Source organism: Rhodotorula graminis, assembly GCF_001329695.1.
Source record: "Rhodotorula graminis WP1 unplaced genomic scaffold RHOBAscaffold_1, whole genome shotgun sequence".
Lineage (NCBI taxonomy): Eukaryota > Fungi > Basidiomycota > Microbotryomycetes > Sporidiobolales > Sporidiobolaceae > Rhodotorula > Rhodotorula graminis.
The window spans coordinates 2,074,195-2,090,594 of record NW_017264928.1 but is presented as its reverse complement, the minus strand read 5'-3'; the positions used below and the strand labels follow the sequence as shown (position 1 = coordinate 2,090,594).

The window sequence follows — 16,400 nt, the reverse complement described above, 5'->3', positions numbered from 1 at the left end:
GTGTCCTCCTGCATCGAGAGAGAGAGAGAGCTACAGCCCGACTCGCGCCCCGTACCGCTCGGCAACTCGCACAGCATCGGCGACGACTGCTCCCGCCGTGACCGAGAGCGGGTACCCTTGGCCCTGGATGACGAGCGGCGACGAGGCGTATCGACGCGTGTAGATGGCGAGAGAGAGGTACGAGCCCGTGCTGCTCGCGAACGGGTGCGAGTGCGGAAAGCTGTGCGCGTGCGACGAAAGCGTGAGTCGGGCGCGCGCGAGAGAAGGTCGAGGCAGAAAGCGAGCCGGGACGCACCTCTCGAGCCCGCAGCGAATCTCGCCCCGCACCCTGTCGATCACGCCGACGTACCGCAGCACCCGCCCTGCTCGAGCCGCCTCGTCCCGCTGCGCCGCAAGGTCGCCATCGAGGTTGGCGAGCTTGTCGAGGAACTCGCTCGGGTTGGCGAGGGCGGCGAGCTCGGGCGAGACGAGCGACTGGGTCGGGACGGAGAGATGACCTTCTGGAAGTTCGGGAAGAGGTGGGAGGGACGAGGGTGCCGAGGAAGTAGAGGAGGAAGCCGAGGCGACCCGGGCGAGGATGGTGAGCTTGCGGGCGACGTCTGCTCCCGAAAGGTCGTCGGCTGGGTGAGGCTCCTGTGTCTCGTTCGAGAGAGTCAGTGAACGGTCCAGAACGACAGGAAGAGAGGCTCAGGGAGATCTCGCGCACCGTATGACCGTGCTCCTTGGCGACTCGCACGAGCTCGCTGAACGGCCTCGCGCCGTCCTCGACGCCGGCGACGGTCGAGTACTGGTTGAACAAGTACGCGAGCGTGCCGCTGAGGACGCCCTCGACGCGCAAGATCTCGTCGCCCGTCGCGACGAGGTCGCGCACGGTCGAAAGGACGGGCAGCCCGGCGCCGCACGTCGCCTCGTGGTAGCACAGGCCGGCGCCCGGCTCGGCTTGCGCGCTCACGATCGCGGTGTAGAGCGAGCTCGACGAGGCAAACCCCTTCTTGTTGGGCGTGACAATCGACAGGCCCGACGAGAGCGCTTGGGGGTACAGGGCGCCGAGGTCGGCCGACGAGGTGCAGTCTACGAGGATGGTGTGCTGCCCACTTGACGTGCTCTCCGTCACGAGCGCCGTGACGATCGACTTGAAGCCGGTGGACGAGTAGGTCGCGCCGGAGGGAAGGGAGGGCCGGTTTGAAGGGGAAGTCGAGGAGGGAGGGAGGAGGGCGAGCAGGGCTTCTGCGTCGTCGAAGCGCTGGCCTCGCTCGAGTGCGACAGCATGCGTCGATCCAGAAAGGAAGACGACCTCGAAGACGCCGTCGAGCGCTGGCGCAAAGAGCTGTCGGACGACCTCCTTGCCGACGAGGCCGACGCCGACCACAGCGACGGCGATCTTGGGCACTGCAGAGACTCGCTGTCAGTGATCGTCGGACGAGGAACGTAGTGAGAATGACGACGCACTGGCAGTCTGAGCCCGTGACACGACCACGCGGGGAAGCTGGCGCAGGGAAAGGCGACGAGGAGGAACAGGCGGCGAGGGTGCCGGTCGATACGGTGCGGATGCGCACGGCGTGCAGGAGGCTCAATAGCTCTGATCGGGCCAGAAGCAAGCCACAGCAGGGTGCGTGAGGCGAGGAGGGCGCGAGAGAGGCTGCAACCGAAGTCGAGCGGGGCCAGCCAACCTCCCCTCTCTTGGGCGCCAGATCTGATCTCTCTGAGAGCTTCTCGTACTCTCTGCGCTCATCCTGCCGGGCGGCTGGTCCCGCTGAGCTGCGAGAAAGGTGTCATCGGCGGGTTCTCCGTCGCGAGCGGAGACGCCGAGAGACGACAGCGAGGACGGCTCAAGCCGAACAGTTCGCTCGCCGAGTGCGCTCTCTGGCGCTCTCGAGAGCACCTGGATCACACTGCACCGGTCCTACGCGAGCGTGACGACGAGGCCAGCGCGCACCGCCTCCCGACCCTCTCGTCCGAGCCCTTCTGCTCGAACCACCCTCCGGCGAGAGCACGAGCAGAGCCAGCCGCACTCGCAGCCGACGCGCAGATGCGCAAACTGCACCCTCTCGCCCTCGCCGCGCTCGCAGCGCCCCTCGCTCGCGCCGAGGTGCTCTGGTCCCGCCGCCTGTCGTCCTGTATCGGCTCAGGCGACCTCGTCGCCCCAGTCGACCAGCAGCTCGTCTTTACCGACCTCTATGCCCAGTTCGACCAAGGCCAGACCAAGCCCGGCGAGTACCACGCCGCCGGCATCAACCTCGACCTCGTCCCCTCGCCCATCTTCAACGAGGACGGCGCCGTCTTGACGGGCACGGGCGACCTCTTGCGCATCGTCCTCGTCGGCAACACGGTCGCGACGAGCGAGGGCTTCAGCGACAGCGCCGGCGACGGCGCCGGCCTCCTCTCGACCCTCATCGTCGACTCGCAGGTCCTGTCGTTCGAGGTCGCGTCCAACAAGACGGCCCTGTGCTCCAACATCCGCACCGACGAGGGCGACACGGGCGTCACGACCAACGGCTCGGCCGTCGTCACCGACTCTGGCTGCCCGTACAGCGGCGCCATCGCCCTCGGCTTCACCATCCCGCTCGCCTCGTCGTACCCTCTCACGACCATCACAACCAACCTCCTCGCCCTCGACCCGTCATCACCCGCCCTCCACCTCGCCTGCTACGACCTGTCGTTCACGCCCTACTACCCGGACTACTTTGCGTACAACCTCGTCCACTACCGCGAGTCGACCTTCTCCCTCTCTCGCACCCCCCTCGAGCCTGTCCTGACCCCTTTGTCGTTACCTCGCAGTCCTCATCGGCACCCTCGCGACCTACCTCCTCCTGTACATCGTCGCGCGAGCGTACGCCTCGTACACGGCGTGCCTGCGCGACAACGAGACGCAGCTCGCGTCGTCGCTCACCCTCAAGCTCACGTCGCGCGACGGCGGGCCGTCGCACCGCGGCATGTGGCGCAGCATCTGGTTCGGCGCGTGGGCGGGCAAGCAGGTCGTCGCGAGCGGGAGCCTGCGGCGCTACGTCACGGCCGAGTTTCGCGAACTCTTCGGGCTCGTCGCCTGGTTCGCTCTCGTCGGGACGGTCGCAGTCACGTGGCCGGGCTTTGCCTGTGCGTCCTTCTTCCTCTCTCTCTGTTCTCTCCCGAGGAGAAGGCGGTGCTCACGAGGTCCTCTCGCCACAGACCCGGTTTTTCGTCGAGCGGCGTGGACGACCCTCGTCTTCAACTCGTCCCTCCCCTTTGTCTCGCCCGCCGATCCCGTCCTGCCCCAGAACACGACCCTCCCGTCGGCCTACGCGTCGCAGATCGCCGACGTCACCTCGCCGCTGTACCTCGACCCGGCGCTCCCGAACGTCCTCCTCGACCTCGATGGCGAGCGCGACGGCCTCGAGCGGTGGTCGCGCATGATCGGCGTGCGGCACGAGGACGTGTGGAGCATCTGCGCGTTCACCTTCTTCGCCCTGTGCGCCGGCGCCATCGTCGCGCACGTCGTCGTCTTCGCGTTCGACTCGGCACTCGCCGCCGTCTTCCCGAAGCGGCGAGCGGCGAGCCCACACGCGCCGATCGAGGACAAGGCGGCGCACGGGCAAGACGAGTCGCTCGCGCACGCCATGAGCAAGGAGCACGTGTCCACGCCTGACGCGTACGGCGACCGTCGGCGCTCGGACGGCTCGATGGGCCGGTTCCTCGGCAGCGGCGACTTTGCCGACGACGACTACTTTGCCGACGACGACGAGCTCGCGAGGGCCAACCCGGACGACGAGCACCCGCTGTGGCGCCTCCACGCCGCGCTCCTCCAGGGCAACCTCACCCGCCTCGTCCTCCTCTTCCACCTCCCCCTATCCCTCTTTTCCGCCTACCAGTTCACCCTCTACTCGTCGGCGCCGTCCTCGACCTTCGCCCTCGCCGTCGTCGTCTTTGCCCTCGTCTGCGTCGCCTACCCCGCCTTCGCCCTGTGGCAGATCCACGTCAAGTCGACGCGCACCCTGTACGGCCACCTGCCGACGCTCCTCGCGCTTGGCCCGCTGTACAACACCTACGCCGAGGAGTGCATCCTGTTCCCGCTCGTCACGCTCGGGTCCAACCTCGTCATCGGCGTCGTCGTCGGCGCAGGTCAGGCGTCGGGTACGGCGCAAGCCGCCATCATCCTCATCGTCGAGGTCGCGCACACGCTCTGCACGTCGCTGTGGCTCCCGTGGGGCGACAATGCGGCGATGGGCCCTCTCGCCTTCCTCCTGTCGCTCGCCCGCATCATCATCGCGGTCCTCCTCGTCGTCCTGTCGCCGACGGTCGACGTCTCGCCGGCAGCCGCGTCTTGGGTCGCCTACATCGTCTTCCTCGCCATGGGCCTCGTCATCCTCCTCCTCATCGGCGTCGTCGCGTTCAAGGTCCTCGAGCTCGTCGTCCGCCTCGTCGGCCGGGTCCCGTTCGACGAGTCGCGTTCGCCTCGCGGCGGCGGCCTGTTCGGCGCTCTGCGCAAGAGTCGCGGTGGACGTGCAGGCGGCGCGAGCGGCGGCAAGAAGCGGCGCGCCGCCGACGCCCGCTCGCAAGTCGCGAGGCGGCGCGCGGTCGAGGAGCGCAGGCGGCGCCACCTGCACCTCGAGCACTTTGCGGGCGGGACGGTCGGGGGCAGGAGCGACGCGTCGAGCGTCGGCACGGCGACGTACATGCTGCCGAGCGCGCAACGGCCGGCCGGGCACCCCGGCGCGGGCGGCTCGACCCTCTCGCTCGGCAGCGGGCCGTCGCCGTTCCCCTCAACCGGGCTCGTCGACGACGAGGGCTACATCATGTCGGCCATGTCGAGTCGAGGCTGGGAGAACGCCTCGGACGCGTCGTCGTCGGTCCGGCCGGGCTTTGTGCGTCCAGGCGCCTACGCCAGCTCGGGCCCGATCCTGCGCTCAGGCCCCCAGCACTGGGGCAGCCAGATCAACGTCGCGACGACCGGTCCCTCGCCTGCCTCGGCCATCGTCGTCGCTGCGCCCGTCGTCCACGCCGCCGCGCCGGGTCCGGCCGGCGGCAGCTCGGGCTTCACGCGCGTCGGCGGCGGTCGCGCGAGCCACAGCAACCCGTACCAGCTTGCCAACGCCGGCATCACGCCTGCCGGCACCGCCTATCCGCCCTACCCTGCATCGTCGGCCGACCTGTACGCCCCTCGACGACCGTCGGCAGGAGGCGACCCTGTTCTCGCCGGCATGGCTCCGGCGCAGCGGCAAGCCTCGCGCCCGTCCCTCTCGGCCCTCCCGTACTCGTCGGCCCTCCTCTCGAACCAGGTCTCGCCCGGTGGCCGCCTCGACGACGAGCACAACCGGCGCCTGTCGACCAGGGTCCGAGCGCGTCGCGGCGACCGTCAAGGCGGCTTCTTCGGCCGCTTCAAGCGCCAACGCGTGCAGTACAGCGATGACGAGTACACGGACGAGTCGGACACGGACGACGAGGCGGGCGGGCGACGAGCAGGAGGCGGCCTCCTCGCGGCGCTCAGCGGCGGGTTCCTCGGCGGCAAGGGCCGCAAGGGCCGAGCGCAGAGCAGCGGCGGCGTCGGGCACGGCGACGGCGGCTTCGACGACCCGAGGGAGGAGGACGAGCCGCCGTTCGAGCCCGCGCCCGAGGAGCAGAAGGGCTTCTCGGTCGTGCGCAAGCCGCGCCCGGGCCCTCCTCCTGGCGCGAGCCCCGGCGTCGCCTCGACCGACTTTGGCGCCGCGCAGCAGACGACGCCTGGATCTGCGAGCATGTCGCAGGCCGACCCGCTGCTCGAGCAGCAGCAGCAGCAGCGCCGCTCGACGTCCGACGCACCGACCCCTCCTCCGCCGCACGTCTCGGTCGAGGCGCCGAGTCGACCCGGGTCGCTCCACGGCGAGGTCGTCGTCGGCGAGTGGGACGACAGCGATCATGAGCGGGATTAGGTGGACGCGGGTCGTACTTCCTCTTTCTCTTTGTGCCACAGACACTTTCTCTCTTCCGCTCTCTCTCTCTCTATTCTCTCTTTCTCTCTCTTCCTCATCACGTAGTCATCCGCACCCTGCATTTAATGAGATCATGACGACGAGACGAACGAGGTTGCAGCGAGAGATCTATGCGAGGCTATAAGGAGGAGAGACACGAGGAGAGAGGACGAGGGAGGAGGGAAGGAAAGGTCACTCGAGGTGGCTCGGGTGGACAGGGCACGAGTGACCTCGCGACAGCCAGTCGTCTATACAGGAGCGGTGGAACGTGCACAGGCAGACGAGCCTCGAGAGCGTGTCGCCGACCGCAAAGTCGTCGAAGCAGACGGCGCATTCTTGGCCCACGAGCGGACCTGGCGGGAGCTTGAACACTGCGCGATGAACTCGACGAGTCAGGATCGCGCCTCGAGGGGATAAGAGAGAAAGAAAGAGAGAGAGAGAGAGACGCACCGAGGTAACGACCGGACGAGACGGTCCCGCCGCCCGTGTCGAGGCAGTCCCGGATGTGCTGCTCCTGCTCGCTCTTGCCGCCGACGCTCGCGAGCGTGGTGCCGCACACCGGGCACTCGACGAGCTCGCTCACGTCGGACGCGGCGGCCTCGCTCGGCGTGACGGACCCGAGCGAGGGCGAGACTGGGAAGAACGCCTGCGGCGACAGGATCGACGCCCGGCCGTCGCCGCTCGCGCCGCCGCTGCCGCCGCTCGTGCCCTGCATGAGCGACAGCGCCGTGTGGCAGTCGCTGCACGTGCGGTACCGGCGCGCCGTCGCCGAGAAGAGGTGCTCGTCCTCCATAAAGTCGCCCGGCTCGAGCGCGACCATGTACGGGTCGAGCGCGTCGAGGTGCTGCGAGCACGACGCGCACACGACGAGGCCGCACCGACGGCAGTGGTGCTTGCGCGTGAGGAGGCCGAACCGTTTCGAGCACCGGCGGCACTCGTTGGTCGCCTCGTCGGGCTCCCACCTGGGCCGGATCGGCCGAGGCTGGAGGTACGGGCCGATGTTGAAGCGTGCGCCCGGGGCCTGCTCGTACGTCGGGACGCGGAACTCGGGGGCGATCTGGGGCGTGAGGACGGGGCGGACCGAGGCGCGTGGCGAGGTCGAGACGGGCTGGGCGAAGTAGTCGTTCGACGACGACGGCCCCGAGGCGACACTCGGCGGGCGCGTTGTCGTCCAGATGGAGCGGGCGTCGTCGTCGGCGTCCTTGCCGGCGTAGACAAACTCGTCGTCCGAGTCTGCAGAGGAGGGAGCACCGTCAGGTCTTGTCGGCCGGCGAGGAAAGAGAGAGGGGGCGCACCTGCGTCGTCTTCTTCGGCAGCGCCGACTCGCGCCCTGACGAGCGCCAGCTCGTGTACGAACGCCTCGAGCTCGTCCTGCGCCTCCCTCCTGCGCTCCTCGTCCTCGTCCTCGCCCATGCCCCGCCGCAGCTCGTCCGCCGCCCGCTCGAGCCTCGCCGCGAGCTTCCTCAGCTCGGCCCGGTCCTCCTCCTCGCTCGCGTCGAACGGCTCGTCGGCGACCGACTTGCCCGAGCGGACGCTGGCAGCGTCGCTCGAGCGAGGTCGCGCCGCCCCGGCGAGAAACCGCGCCCTCGCCCGATAGTCCATGCCGCGCATCTCGTCCTCCTGCTCCCTCTCGTCGCCCTCGCCGCGCTCCTGCGCACCGACACTCGCACTCGACGGCGCGCCGCCGAATCCAAAGTCGGGCAGGTCGAACCGCCGGCGCATGAGCCGGACCCACCGCCTGCGGCGGACGAACTTGCGCCCGCCGCCCGCTCCGCCGCCGGTCGTGAGCGCCGCGAGCGCACTCGGGCCGCCCTCGAGTGCACGAGCAACCTCGGCGGGTGGCGAGGGCGACCACTCGTCGGGCGGCGCGGCGAAAGAGGGCGCGTACGACCAGCCGTCCGAGGCGGACGAGGCCGGGGCGGTGTAGTCGACGACCCACTCGCTCGCCCAGATCCAGGCGGGCTCGGCGCGAGGAGCTGACGAGGCCGAGGAGGAGATGACGGGATCGGGCGAGAGCGAGGGCGATGCGGCGAGGACGGCCGTGAGGGACGAGGCCGCGCTGCTGTCGGTGCGGCGGCTATTCGGGCGCGGGCGGATCGTCTTGGGCGTCGCCGATGAGGACGCTGCGACGTCGCTGGCGGCGGCGGGCACGCGTACTCGTCCGCCGCTGCGGACCTCGCGGCGCTCGGGCACGCCGAGGGTCGTCTCGGCGCCGACGACGGGCAGGCGCACCTCGCTGCGGAAGCACGGCAGCTCGTCGTCGTCGAGCTCACGCCCGCCGTCGAGTGCGACGCCGAGCGACGAGAGCGGCATCGAGTAGGCGGCGCGGTTGTCGTTGCGGCTGAGCGCCTTGGGCGTCCACTTGGTCGCGCCGCCGAGCGACGACAGCTTCTTGAGCGTCGGGAGGGCGAGGCGCTGGTTCTCGTACAGGACGACGGGTACCGTCGAGTGCAGGGCGAGCGGGTTGAACGTCGACGGCGAGCCCTCGTCGCCGCTCGCGCTCGTGCTCAACGACGACGACGACAGGACGGCCCGCTCGGCAGCAGCGAGCACGCCGCAGATGTGCACCTCGAACACGGCCGCCGCGAGGTCGTACGCCGTCTCGCCGTACGCGTTGCGCGCGAGCGGGTCGGCGCCGCGCTTGACGAGGAAGTTGACGAGCGGGACCTGGCCCTTCGAGGCGGCGTTCATGAGGGCCGTGTAGCGGTGCTTGCTCGGCGCGTCGATGCGGGCGCCGGCGTCGACGAGGAGGCGGGCGACGTCGAGCGAGCCGCGAGAGGCGGCATTGTGCAGGGCGGTCCAGCCGTCGTGGTCGGGCGTGTTGACGTCGACGTTGCGCGAAATGAGGAACCGGCACACGTCGAGGTGGCCTCGATGAGCGGCCTTGTGCAACGGCGTCTGCGAGAAAGTGAAAAGGTCAGGCCGAGAGAAAGGAGAGGAGAGGGAAGAGGGGAACGCGAGAGAACGCACCTCGCCCTCGGCATCTTCGAGCTCCGGCATCGCGCCCGCCTGCTCGATGAGCCACTTGACGACCTCGACGTGGCCCTTCTGCGCCGCATAGTGCAGCGGGGCGAGCCCGCTGTGCGAGCCCGTCTGGTTGGCGAGCGTGAACGTCGACGGCGGCTCGGGCTCGCCGTCGTCGGCGGCCGTGCGTGGCGCCATGAGCGACTGGAGGCGCTCGAGGTCGCCGTTGACGCACGAGCTCGCGATGAGGTTGCGCAAGGTCGTCGGGTCGTAGCCACGCGAACTCGACACGGTCGAGGGCGAACGCGACGGGGGTGCGCGACGAGGTGGAGAGGAAGCGGGAGGCGGTGACGGCGAAGGAGGGGGCTCGTCGGCCGGGTCGAGGGACTGGCGGTGGGCGAGTGGCGAGGGAATGCCGCGAGGGGTGGCGGACGTGGCGACGTTGAGCGTGCTGGCGCCGGACGACGAGCGGGTTCTCGACGACGCGCGGACCTCGGCCGGCATCGAGATGGGCGCGAGTGCGGGTTCTTGAGGCGCGCTCGGCGTGGACGACGGCGTGAAGGTGGACGCGGCGGGGTTGAAGGAAAAGGCGGCTCGCTCAGGCCGTTGCTCGGCGGCGGCGGGGGCGGCGGTGGAGGTCTTGGTCGGGGAAGAGGTCGAGGGAGGGGACGGGGCGAGCGGGTCGTCGCCGTGCGCGCCCACTCGAGCATCGTGATCATCGTGCTCGCTCCCACCTCGCTCAACAGCTCGTGCGCCCCGCTGAGCCGTCGGGTTGCTCGAGACGTCGGTCGCCGACGAGTCCCAGCCGGCCGAGAACGGCTCTGCTTGAAGGGACGGCGGGTCGTTGTTGTTCGGGTAGGTTTGCGGCGGCTGTGTGGGCTCGCTGTCGAGCTGGCGCAGAGGGTCGGGGCTGCAAAAGAGCGCGAGGGGCTCGTGAGTGGGGGGAGGAGGAAGGGCGACGAGGAGCGAGGGACGCACGAGGACATGGCTTGAAGCTGGCGGGTACTCTGCTGCGCCTCTGGTAGCGACTCGGCGCAGCGCACAGGTCGGCTCGAACGAGAGCGAGAGAGCGAGAGCGAGCTGTCGACGACCAACTCGTCGGCCTGGCTCAGGTCCTGTCCTCACCTTCACGCACCCTCGGGCTGTGTGCTGCTCTGCTGCATCTACTCGAATCCGGCCACACGGCGTCCACACAAAGGACCCGCATCGCCCCGTCCATCCTCGTTCATCCCGCTTAGCCGGTCGTCTTCATCTTAACTCGCTCGTACAACTCGCCACGCGTCATCAGACGCCCAAGGACCACATCAGCATGCCTTCCAGCTCCAGCAGCAACGCCCTGTCGCAGCAGCCGGGCCTCGCAACGAGGGGCATCCACCAGGACGCGCCCCTGTCGGGACCCGAGGTCGCTCCGAGCATCTCGTGCGTCCCCTCTCTCGCCCTCGAGCCCGTCTAGAGTACCCGCAACTGACCTCAGTCCTGCAGGACCGCGACCACGTTCCGCCACCCGACCCCGGAGCAGATTGCCGCCGCGCCGCCGGGGACGTTCGGCGACAAGTGGGACCCGTCCTCCCCCTCTCGCGACATCTACTCGCGCTACACGCAGCCGACCCTCACCCGCGCCGAGACGGTCCTGTCGAGCATCATCGGCCGGCCCACCGTCGTCTACCCGTCGGGCATCGCCGCCTTCTGGGCCGCGCTCCTCCACGTCAGCCCGCAGGTCGTCGCCTTTACCCCCGGCGAGGGCTACCACGGCTGCCACACGTCCCTCGAGGTGTACCGCAAAGTTCGAGGCGAGGACCAGGTCGTACGTCCCTCAATTTCGCTCCTTGCCCCCTTTCCCTCGTCAGCCCTCGTCTGACCTCGACGACCTTGTGCAGCGCATCATCCACCTCGACGACGAGTACCCGACCGACCAGAAGGTCCTCGTGTGGCTCGAGACGCCGCTTAACCCGACGGGCGAGTCCCGCTCGATCGAGGCCTGTACGTCGACTGCGCCCTCTCTTACTCTCGGACCCTCACTCACCTTCTCTCTCCACAGACGCCAAAAAGGCCCATGCCGCAGGCGCCGTCCTCGCAGTCGACTCGACTTTTGCGCCTCCACCGCTGCAGGACCCGTTCAAGTGGGGCGCCGACATCGTCATGCGTGCGTCCCTGCTCGCCCGTCCTCGAGCCTCTTTGGCGGCCGCTCGCTCACCTTTTTTTGCGCCCGACGAGCAGACAGCGGCACCAAGTACTTCGGCGGGCACTCGGATGCGCTCATCGGCACGCTGAGCGTCAAGAGCAAGGAGGACTGGCTGCAGCTGTGCGTCGTCCCCCTTCCTCACCGACCCTCGATCGAGCCCGCGAGACTGACCCACTTGTCCTCGGCCGCAGCTGGCACACGCGCACCTATACGGGCTCAAACATCGGCTCGCTCGACGCGTGGCTCCTCCTGCGCTCGCTGCGCACCCTGTCGGTCCGCGTCACGCGCCAAGCCTCGACCGCGACCGCCCTCGCCCAGTGGCTCGCCGCCCTGTCGCGCAGCGACGCCGGCGCCAATCTCGATGGACCTGGAGGTGTCGTCGAGCACGTGTGGCACACGAGCCTGCAAGGCAACGCGCGTGAGCTCGTCGGCGAGGGCAAGCAGATGTCGAGCGGGCCGGCCTGCTTCGCCATCCTCCTCAAGGACCCGGTCTACGCGACGCACCTCCCGCACAAGCTCAAGTTCTTCGTTGTGCGTCTCTCTTTCCCTCTCTTCGTCCTCTCGTTCGACGATGGGCGACGTCGTCTGGCCGCGGCGAAAGCGGCGTATCCTCGCTCACTCGTTCTCTCCTCTCTCGCAGCCTGCGACGTCGCTCGGCGGCGCCGAGAGCCTCATCGAGCAACGACTCGTGTCCGACCCGGGCGCCGACCCTCGACTCGGTGCGTCTCTGTCCTGTCCCACCCTCTCGCGCTCGAGCCCGCCCTCGAGCCGCGCGCTCACCTCGCCTCTTCTCGCCCACAGTCCGCATCTCGGTCGGCCTCGAGGACCTTGACGACCTCAAGGCGGACCTTATCGAGGGGTTCAAGGCCGTGCAGCGAGTGCGTCCTCTCGTTTCCCTCGACCCGACTCGTACCGTCGACGTCTCATTCTGATTCTTCATGCCGCACCAGTTGGGCCAGGGCGCAAAGCTGTAGCGCGGGCCGCGCGCAGGACGAGCATGCGGTGCGCGGTGGGCGAGGACCCGAGGTGGGGTCGTTCGGGTCGGCGAGCGAGGCCTTTCTTTGGCCGCGTCGACGTCGGCGGCGCGAGAGGGACGTGGAACACGAGGCCGAATTTGGACTTGGTCGCGCAGAAAGGCCGCACACGTGCTTCGGCCGGCAGCAGCTGGCCGTGTGTACCTCGCGCAGAGGCAGCGAGAGAGGCCGACGCTCGAGAGCCAAAGCAAAAGAGGCTCGAGAGCGGCGACGAGGCTGGACCGTGGGCCTGAGCGCAGGCATGGACGTGCTCCGTGGGAAGAAGGCTCTCTACCGACCGAGTCCCGAGCCTGAACCAAGTCATTCGTTTGCCGATCAGGTCTGCGCGCCCGCATCTGCGGGGCAGAGGCAGCAGGCAGGAGCGCTGCGAAAGAGCTTCCGCGACCGTCGAGCATCTTTCGGACCCGCTTTCCGGGATCCACCGCGACCGCTCCTTCCTCCTCTCGCTGTCTCTTCTTGCTCACACGAGCCTATCGCGGCGGCCGCCAGTGCCCGCACTGCGCCGGCGACACGACGCACTCGCTCGTTCCGCCGCACTGCTTCGCGCTCTCCTCTCCCTCTCGTGCCTCGCCCTGCGCCGCTTCTCGTGCGCCCGGTCAAGCTTCTCGATTCGACGCGTTGAGGGCCGCCATGGCGCCGCAGAACTGGTGCGTCCACTCTCGCCGCGCTCCTCCCGACTCTCCCGTCAGCGGGCTGTCCTCGTCCCGGTCGACTGACGTCGCGGTCGCGCTTCTCTTCATGCAGCCCGTACACGATCAAGATCGTCCAGCAACCGGTGCGGGCGAGAATGTGCGGCATGGGCGACCGGGTGAGCTCTTCCTCTCGGTGAACGAGCGTTCTTCCCGACGCCGGTCGACTGACCTCGTCCCACCTGCCACGTGCAGGACCGTCGGCCCATCTCGCCACCCCTCATCGTCCAGCTGTATGCCCACGACCGGGCGACTGGCCGAGAAATCCCAGTCGAGTGCGTTCGGGCCTCGTTCTCTTTCCTCCTTCCCGGCTCGCGTACTTATTCTCGTTGCGCTCCCGCAGCAATATCGACAGGACCTTCCTCATTCTCGCCGCCGACCTGCGCTCGAGCGACGCTCGGCATGACGCCAACCTCGTCAACCCGTCGCACACTTCGACACGAGCACCAACCATCAGCACCTCCTCCTCGACCGCCGGGTCACCGCCCTCGCGCTCCCCTACGCCTCCCTCTGCCGAGTTCGGCTATCCCTCTCCCGCCAGTTCGCGTACGAGCCCGATGAGCACCTACGCGCCGTGCCTCGGCGGCTCGTCCGTCCCTTCCGGCCTCGCCGCGCCAGCCTCGCCTCCTCTTCCTCGCCCCTCAGCAGCGGCCTCGACCCTTGCCGACACTCGCCCGTCGCCAGGAGCCTCGAAAAAACGCCCTCACGTCGACGAGCCGCCCGACTCGGTCGTACTCCCACCGACGCCGGCTGAACCGCCCGCCAAGCGGCTCGAGCGCGCGCCTTCGGAGGACGAAGCGGCCGCTCGCCAGGACGAGTTGGCCGCCGAGTCGTCCATGTTCATCCCTTACGTACGCGTACGTCGCGTCGGCGGCACCGGGGCGCCCGAGCTCCCGCCGCCGCTGCAGGCCGTGCACGTCGAGCGCGCCGACGACGACGAGGGGCGAGATGCCGTCCCGAACCTGATCGGGACGCTGCACACGAACGCGCACAAGCTCAAGGACGTCGAGGGCGACACGGGCGTCTACTTTGTGCTGCCCGACCTGAGCGTGAGGACCGAGGGCGCGTTCCGGATCCGGGTCAGGTTGCTTAGCATCGGCCTGTGCGTCTCTCTCTCTCTCTGGATCTCTCGTCGTCGGCGGTCAGGCGCAGACTGACTGTACACTCGACGTTGCAGGGGACGGTCTCGCACCGAGTCGGTCTCGCCCATCGTCGCCGACGCGCTCACGGACGAGTTCCGAGTCTTCTCCGCCAAGAAGTTCGAGGGCATGCTCGGTGCGCCCCCTCCCTCGCCCTCTCTCCCCCCCGCCCCTCGTCCAGAGCCCTCACTGACCCTCTCGACCCGCACATACAGACCCGACGCCGCTGTCGCAGTGCTTCGCGAGGCAGGGCGTGCGCATCCCGACGCGCAGGGTCGCCAAAGCCCGGTCGGCCAAGGCGGGTGCGGCTGTCGTCGAGGCGGGCAAGGCGAAGGAGCGGTGACGAGGGTGGGTCGGGCTGTGTGCAGTGTCTGTGTCAGTGCTCGATGTTGTTGTGCAACTCGTCGTTCCTCCTTGCCCGGCCTCGTCTCGAGTCCTTGACCTGGAACGAGCAGCGCAACCGTACCTGGTGAGAGGCTGCCTCGATCGCGAGCTGTATGTCGTCGTCGTCGACCACGCGTCCGCACAGAAAGCGAGCCCAGGAGGCGAGCCAGAGGGCGAGCAGAGGGGAGCGAGGAAGGAGGAGGACGAGCGGGCGACCGCGCAGGGCGAGAGAGAGATAGCCAAGGGTCGCACGCAGCAGAGCGTCGCGTGACCCAGCTGTGCAGCCAGAGCCGCACGAGAGGCGGTGCGAGGTCGACGCAGGCGACGAAGCGACTCGTCACCTTCCTCTCGCTCCTCCTCATCAGCTCGACGACCATGGGTTCCCGCCGCTACGATTCCAGGACGTGCGTCCACCTATTCCTCTCTCCCCTGTCGGCCTCGCGCACAGGCAGCCCCTCCCTCTCAAGCCGAGCGCCTGGCTCCCACCTCCCCCGCCCCGACCAACGCTGACGACTCGCTCCCCCGTCCCTCCCTCCCTCGCCCCCTGGTCCTTCGTCCTGCCCGCCTGGTCGACACTATCGCCTCCTCGTACCCGCACACAGCACCATCTTCTCGCCCGAGGGTCGCCTGTTCCAGGTCGAGTACGCCCTCGAGTCCATCAGTGCGTCCTCCTTCCTCTCTCTCCTCGCCACGGGCGGTACTGTGGGGCGATCGAGGGAGCACAGGGAGATGCTGCTGGGCAGAGCGGCCAGACGGCACCGCGACAGCACGAGCGGGCGCTACACCCCACCTCGCCCTCCTGCTCCGAACCCGCCGCTGATCCCACACCTACCCCCTCGCAACAGGCCATGCTGGCACCGTCGTCGGCATTCTCGCACCCGGTCCTTCTGCCAAGCCGTTCGTCGCCTCGGACCAGTCGACCGACGCCATGGCCGTCGACGACCCGTCGGCCGCGACCGGCAGCACGTCGACCTCGACCGCACCCGCCCAGTCCGAGTCGGCCAAGAAGAAGGAGGAGGAGGCACGGGCCGAGCGCGAGAAGAAGTACCCGCCACCGCACCGCACCGGGCTCGTCCTCGCCGCCGAGAAGAAGGTGACGAGCAAGCTGCTCGAGAAGGAGAAGGGCAGCAGCGAGAAGCTCTTCTTGGTCAACGGGTGCGTCCCTCTTTTCTCTCTCTCTCACTCTCCCTCGTCGTACCTGCGAGCTGACCCTGGCCCTCGACCGTCCGCAGCAACGTCATCACGGGCGTCGCAGGTTACAACGCCGACGCCAACTCGCTCGTGTCGTACGCCCGCAACGCGGCTCAGGTGCGTCCCTGCCTCCTCGTCGGCGCTGCCGATCATCGACAGTCACTGACCGTCCACCTCACCTCTCACAGGGCCACCTCGCGGCGTACGACGAGGACATGCCGGTCGAGCAGCTCGTCCAGAAGATGTGCGACCTCAAGCAGGGCTACACCCAGTTCGGCGGCCTGCGCCCGTTCGGCGTCTCGTTCCTGTTTGCCGGCCACGACCCGCACCACCAGTTCCAGCTGTACGCGTCGGACCCGTCGGGCAACTACTCGGGCTGGAAGGCGACGTGCATCGGCGCCAACAACTCGACGGCGCAGAGCCTGCTCCGGCAGGACTACCGCGACGACATTGGCCTCGACGAGGCGATCGGGCTCGCGCTCAAGGTGCTCAGCAAGACGATGGACTCGACCAGCCTCGACTCGGAGAAGCGTGCGTCCCCTCTCTCTCGTCGTCGAGCGTGCGTCCCGCCCCGGACAGCGGCGCGTCGCGGTCGTCCTCGACGATGCTGGAGCTCACATCTTTCCTGCCTCCCTCGCGCACAGTCGAGCTCGCCACGCTCACGGTCGACGAGGCGACGGGCTTGCCGTTCGCCAAGATCTACAAGCCGCACGAGATTGATGCCGGTCCGCCCCCTCTCTCTGTCCTCCCCCTTCTCCCTGCCTCTCGACGACCTCAGACTGACCTCGTGCCCCCCTTTCGCCGCAGCACTCGAGAGGGAGGGTCTCGCGAAGAAGCCCGAGACGGAGGCGACGCAGACGATTCCCTGAGCGCTTTGCGCTCATCGAGCGTGGGGA

The 16,400-nt window shown here is 68.7% G+C and overlaps 6 protein-coding genes across 6 annotated transcripts; 4 read left to right on the top strand and 2 right to left on the bottom strand.

The window, feature by feature from the left end:
* Positions 1-30: 30 nt before the first annotated feature.
* On the bottom strand, positions 31-1,732 carry RHOBADRAFT_41160 (uncharacterized protein; the record flags this gene model as incomplete). The annotated part of the gene is made up of 4 exons (XM_018413826.1): positions 31-220; positions 296-633; positions 707-1,389; positions 1,720-1,732. 4 exons carry the CDS (start codon positions 1,730-1,732, stop codon positions 31-33), a joined length of 1,224 nt encoding a protein of 407 aa, XP_018274664.1.
* A 297-nt stretch (positions 1,733-2,029) lies between these two features.
* RHOBADRAFT_41159 (uncharacterized protein) lies at positions 2,030-5,882 on the top strand (the record flags this gene model as incomplete). Its single annotated transcript, XM_018413825.1, has 4 exons — positions 2,030-2,712; positions 2,779-2,830; positions 2,898-3,093; positions 3,166-5,882. The coding sequence occupies 4 exons, from the start codon at positions 2,030-2,032 to the stop codon at positions 5,880-5,882; spliced, it is 3,648 nt and encodes a 1,215-aa protein (XP_018274663.1).
* Positions 5,883-6,113: 231 nt separating this feature from the next.
* On the bottom strand, positions 6,114-6,906 carry RHOBADRAFT_11206 (uncharacterized protein; the record flags this gene model as incomplete). Its single annotated transcript, XM_018412031.1, has 2 exons — positions 6,114-6,325; positions 6,384-6,906. Coding segments are annotated over 2 exons (735 nt in total), but the record flags the coding sequence as incomplete, so codon positions are not given.
* Positions 6,907-10,194: 3,288 nt separating this feature from the next.
* RHOBADRAFT_47925 (uncharacterized protein) lies at positions 10,195-12,041 on the top strand (the record flags this gene model as incomplete). The annotated part of the gene is made up of 9 exons (XM_018415068.1): positions 10,195-10,304; positions 10,368-10,686; positions 10,763-10,865; positions 10,924-11,028; positions 11,103-11,187; positions 11,259-11,598; positions 11,708-11,786; positions 11,869-11,945; positions 12,027-12,041. The coding sequence occupies 9 exons, from the start codon at positions 10,195-10,197 to the stop codon at positions 12,039-12,041; spliced, it is 1,233 nt and encodes a 410-aa protein (XP_018274661.1).
* Positions 12,042-12,731: 690 nt separating this feature from the next.
* RHOBADRAFT_51058 (uncharacterized protein) lies at positions 12,732-14,340 on the top strand (the record flags this gene model as incomplete). Its single annotated transcript, XM_018415633.1, has 6 exons — positions 12,732-12,748; positions 12,846-12,909; positions 12,986-13,065; positions 13,134-13,892; positions 13,968-14,065; positions 14,145-14,340. The coding sequence occupies 6 exons, from the start codon at positions 12,732-12,734 to the stop codon at positions 14,270-14,272; spliced, it is 1,146 nt and encodes a 381-aa protein (XP_018274660.1). The 3' UTR covers positions 14,273-14,340.
* Positions 14,341-14,688: 348 nt separating this feature from the next.
* Positions 14,689-16,373, top strand: RHOBADRAFT_41155 (uncharacterized protein; the record flags this gene model as incomplete). Its single annotated transcript, XM_018413824.1, has 7 exons — positions 14,689-14,717; positions 14,916-14,974; positions 15,159-15,468; positions 15,546-15,621; positions 15,693-16,035; positions 16,149-16,229; positions 16,312-16,373. The coding sequence occupies 7 exons, from the start codon at positions 14,689-14,691 to the stop codon at positions 16,371-16,373; spliced, it is 960 nt and encodes a 319-aa protein (XP_018274659.1).
* Positions 16,374-16,400: the final 27 nt, after the last annotated feature.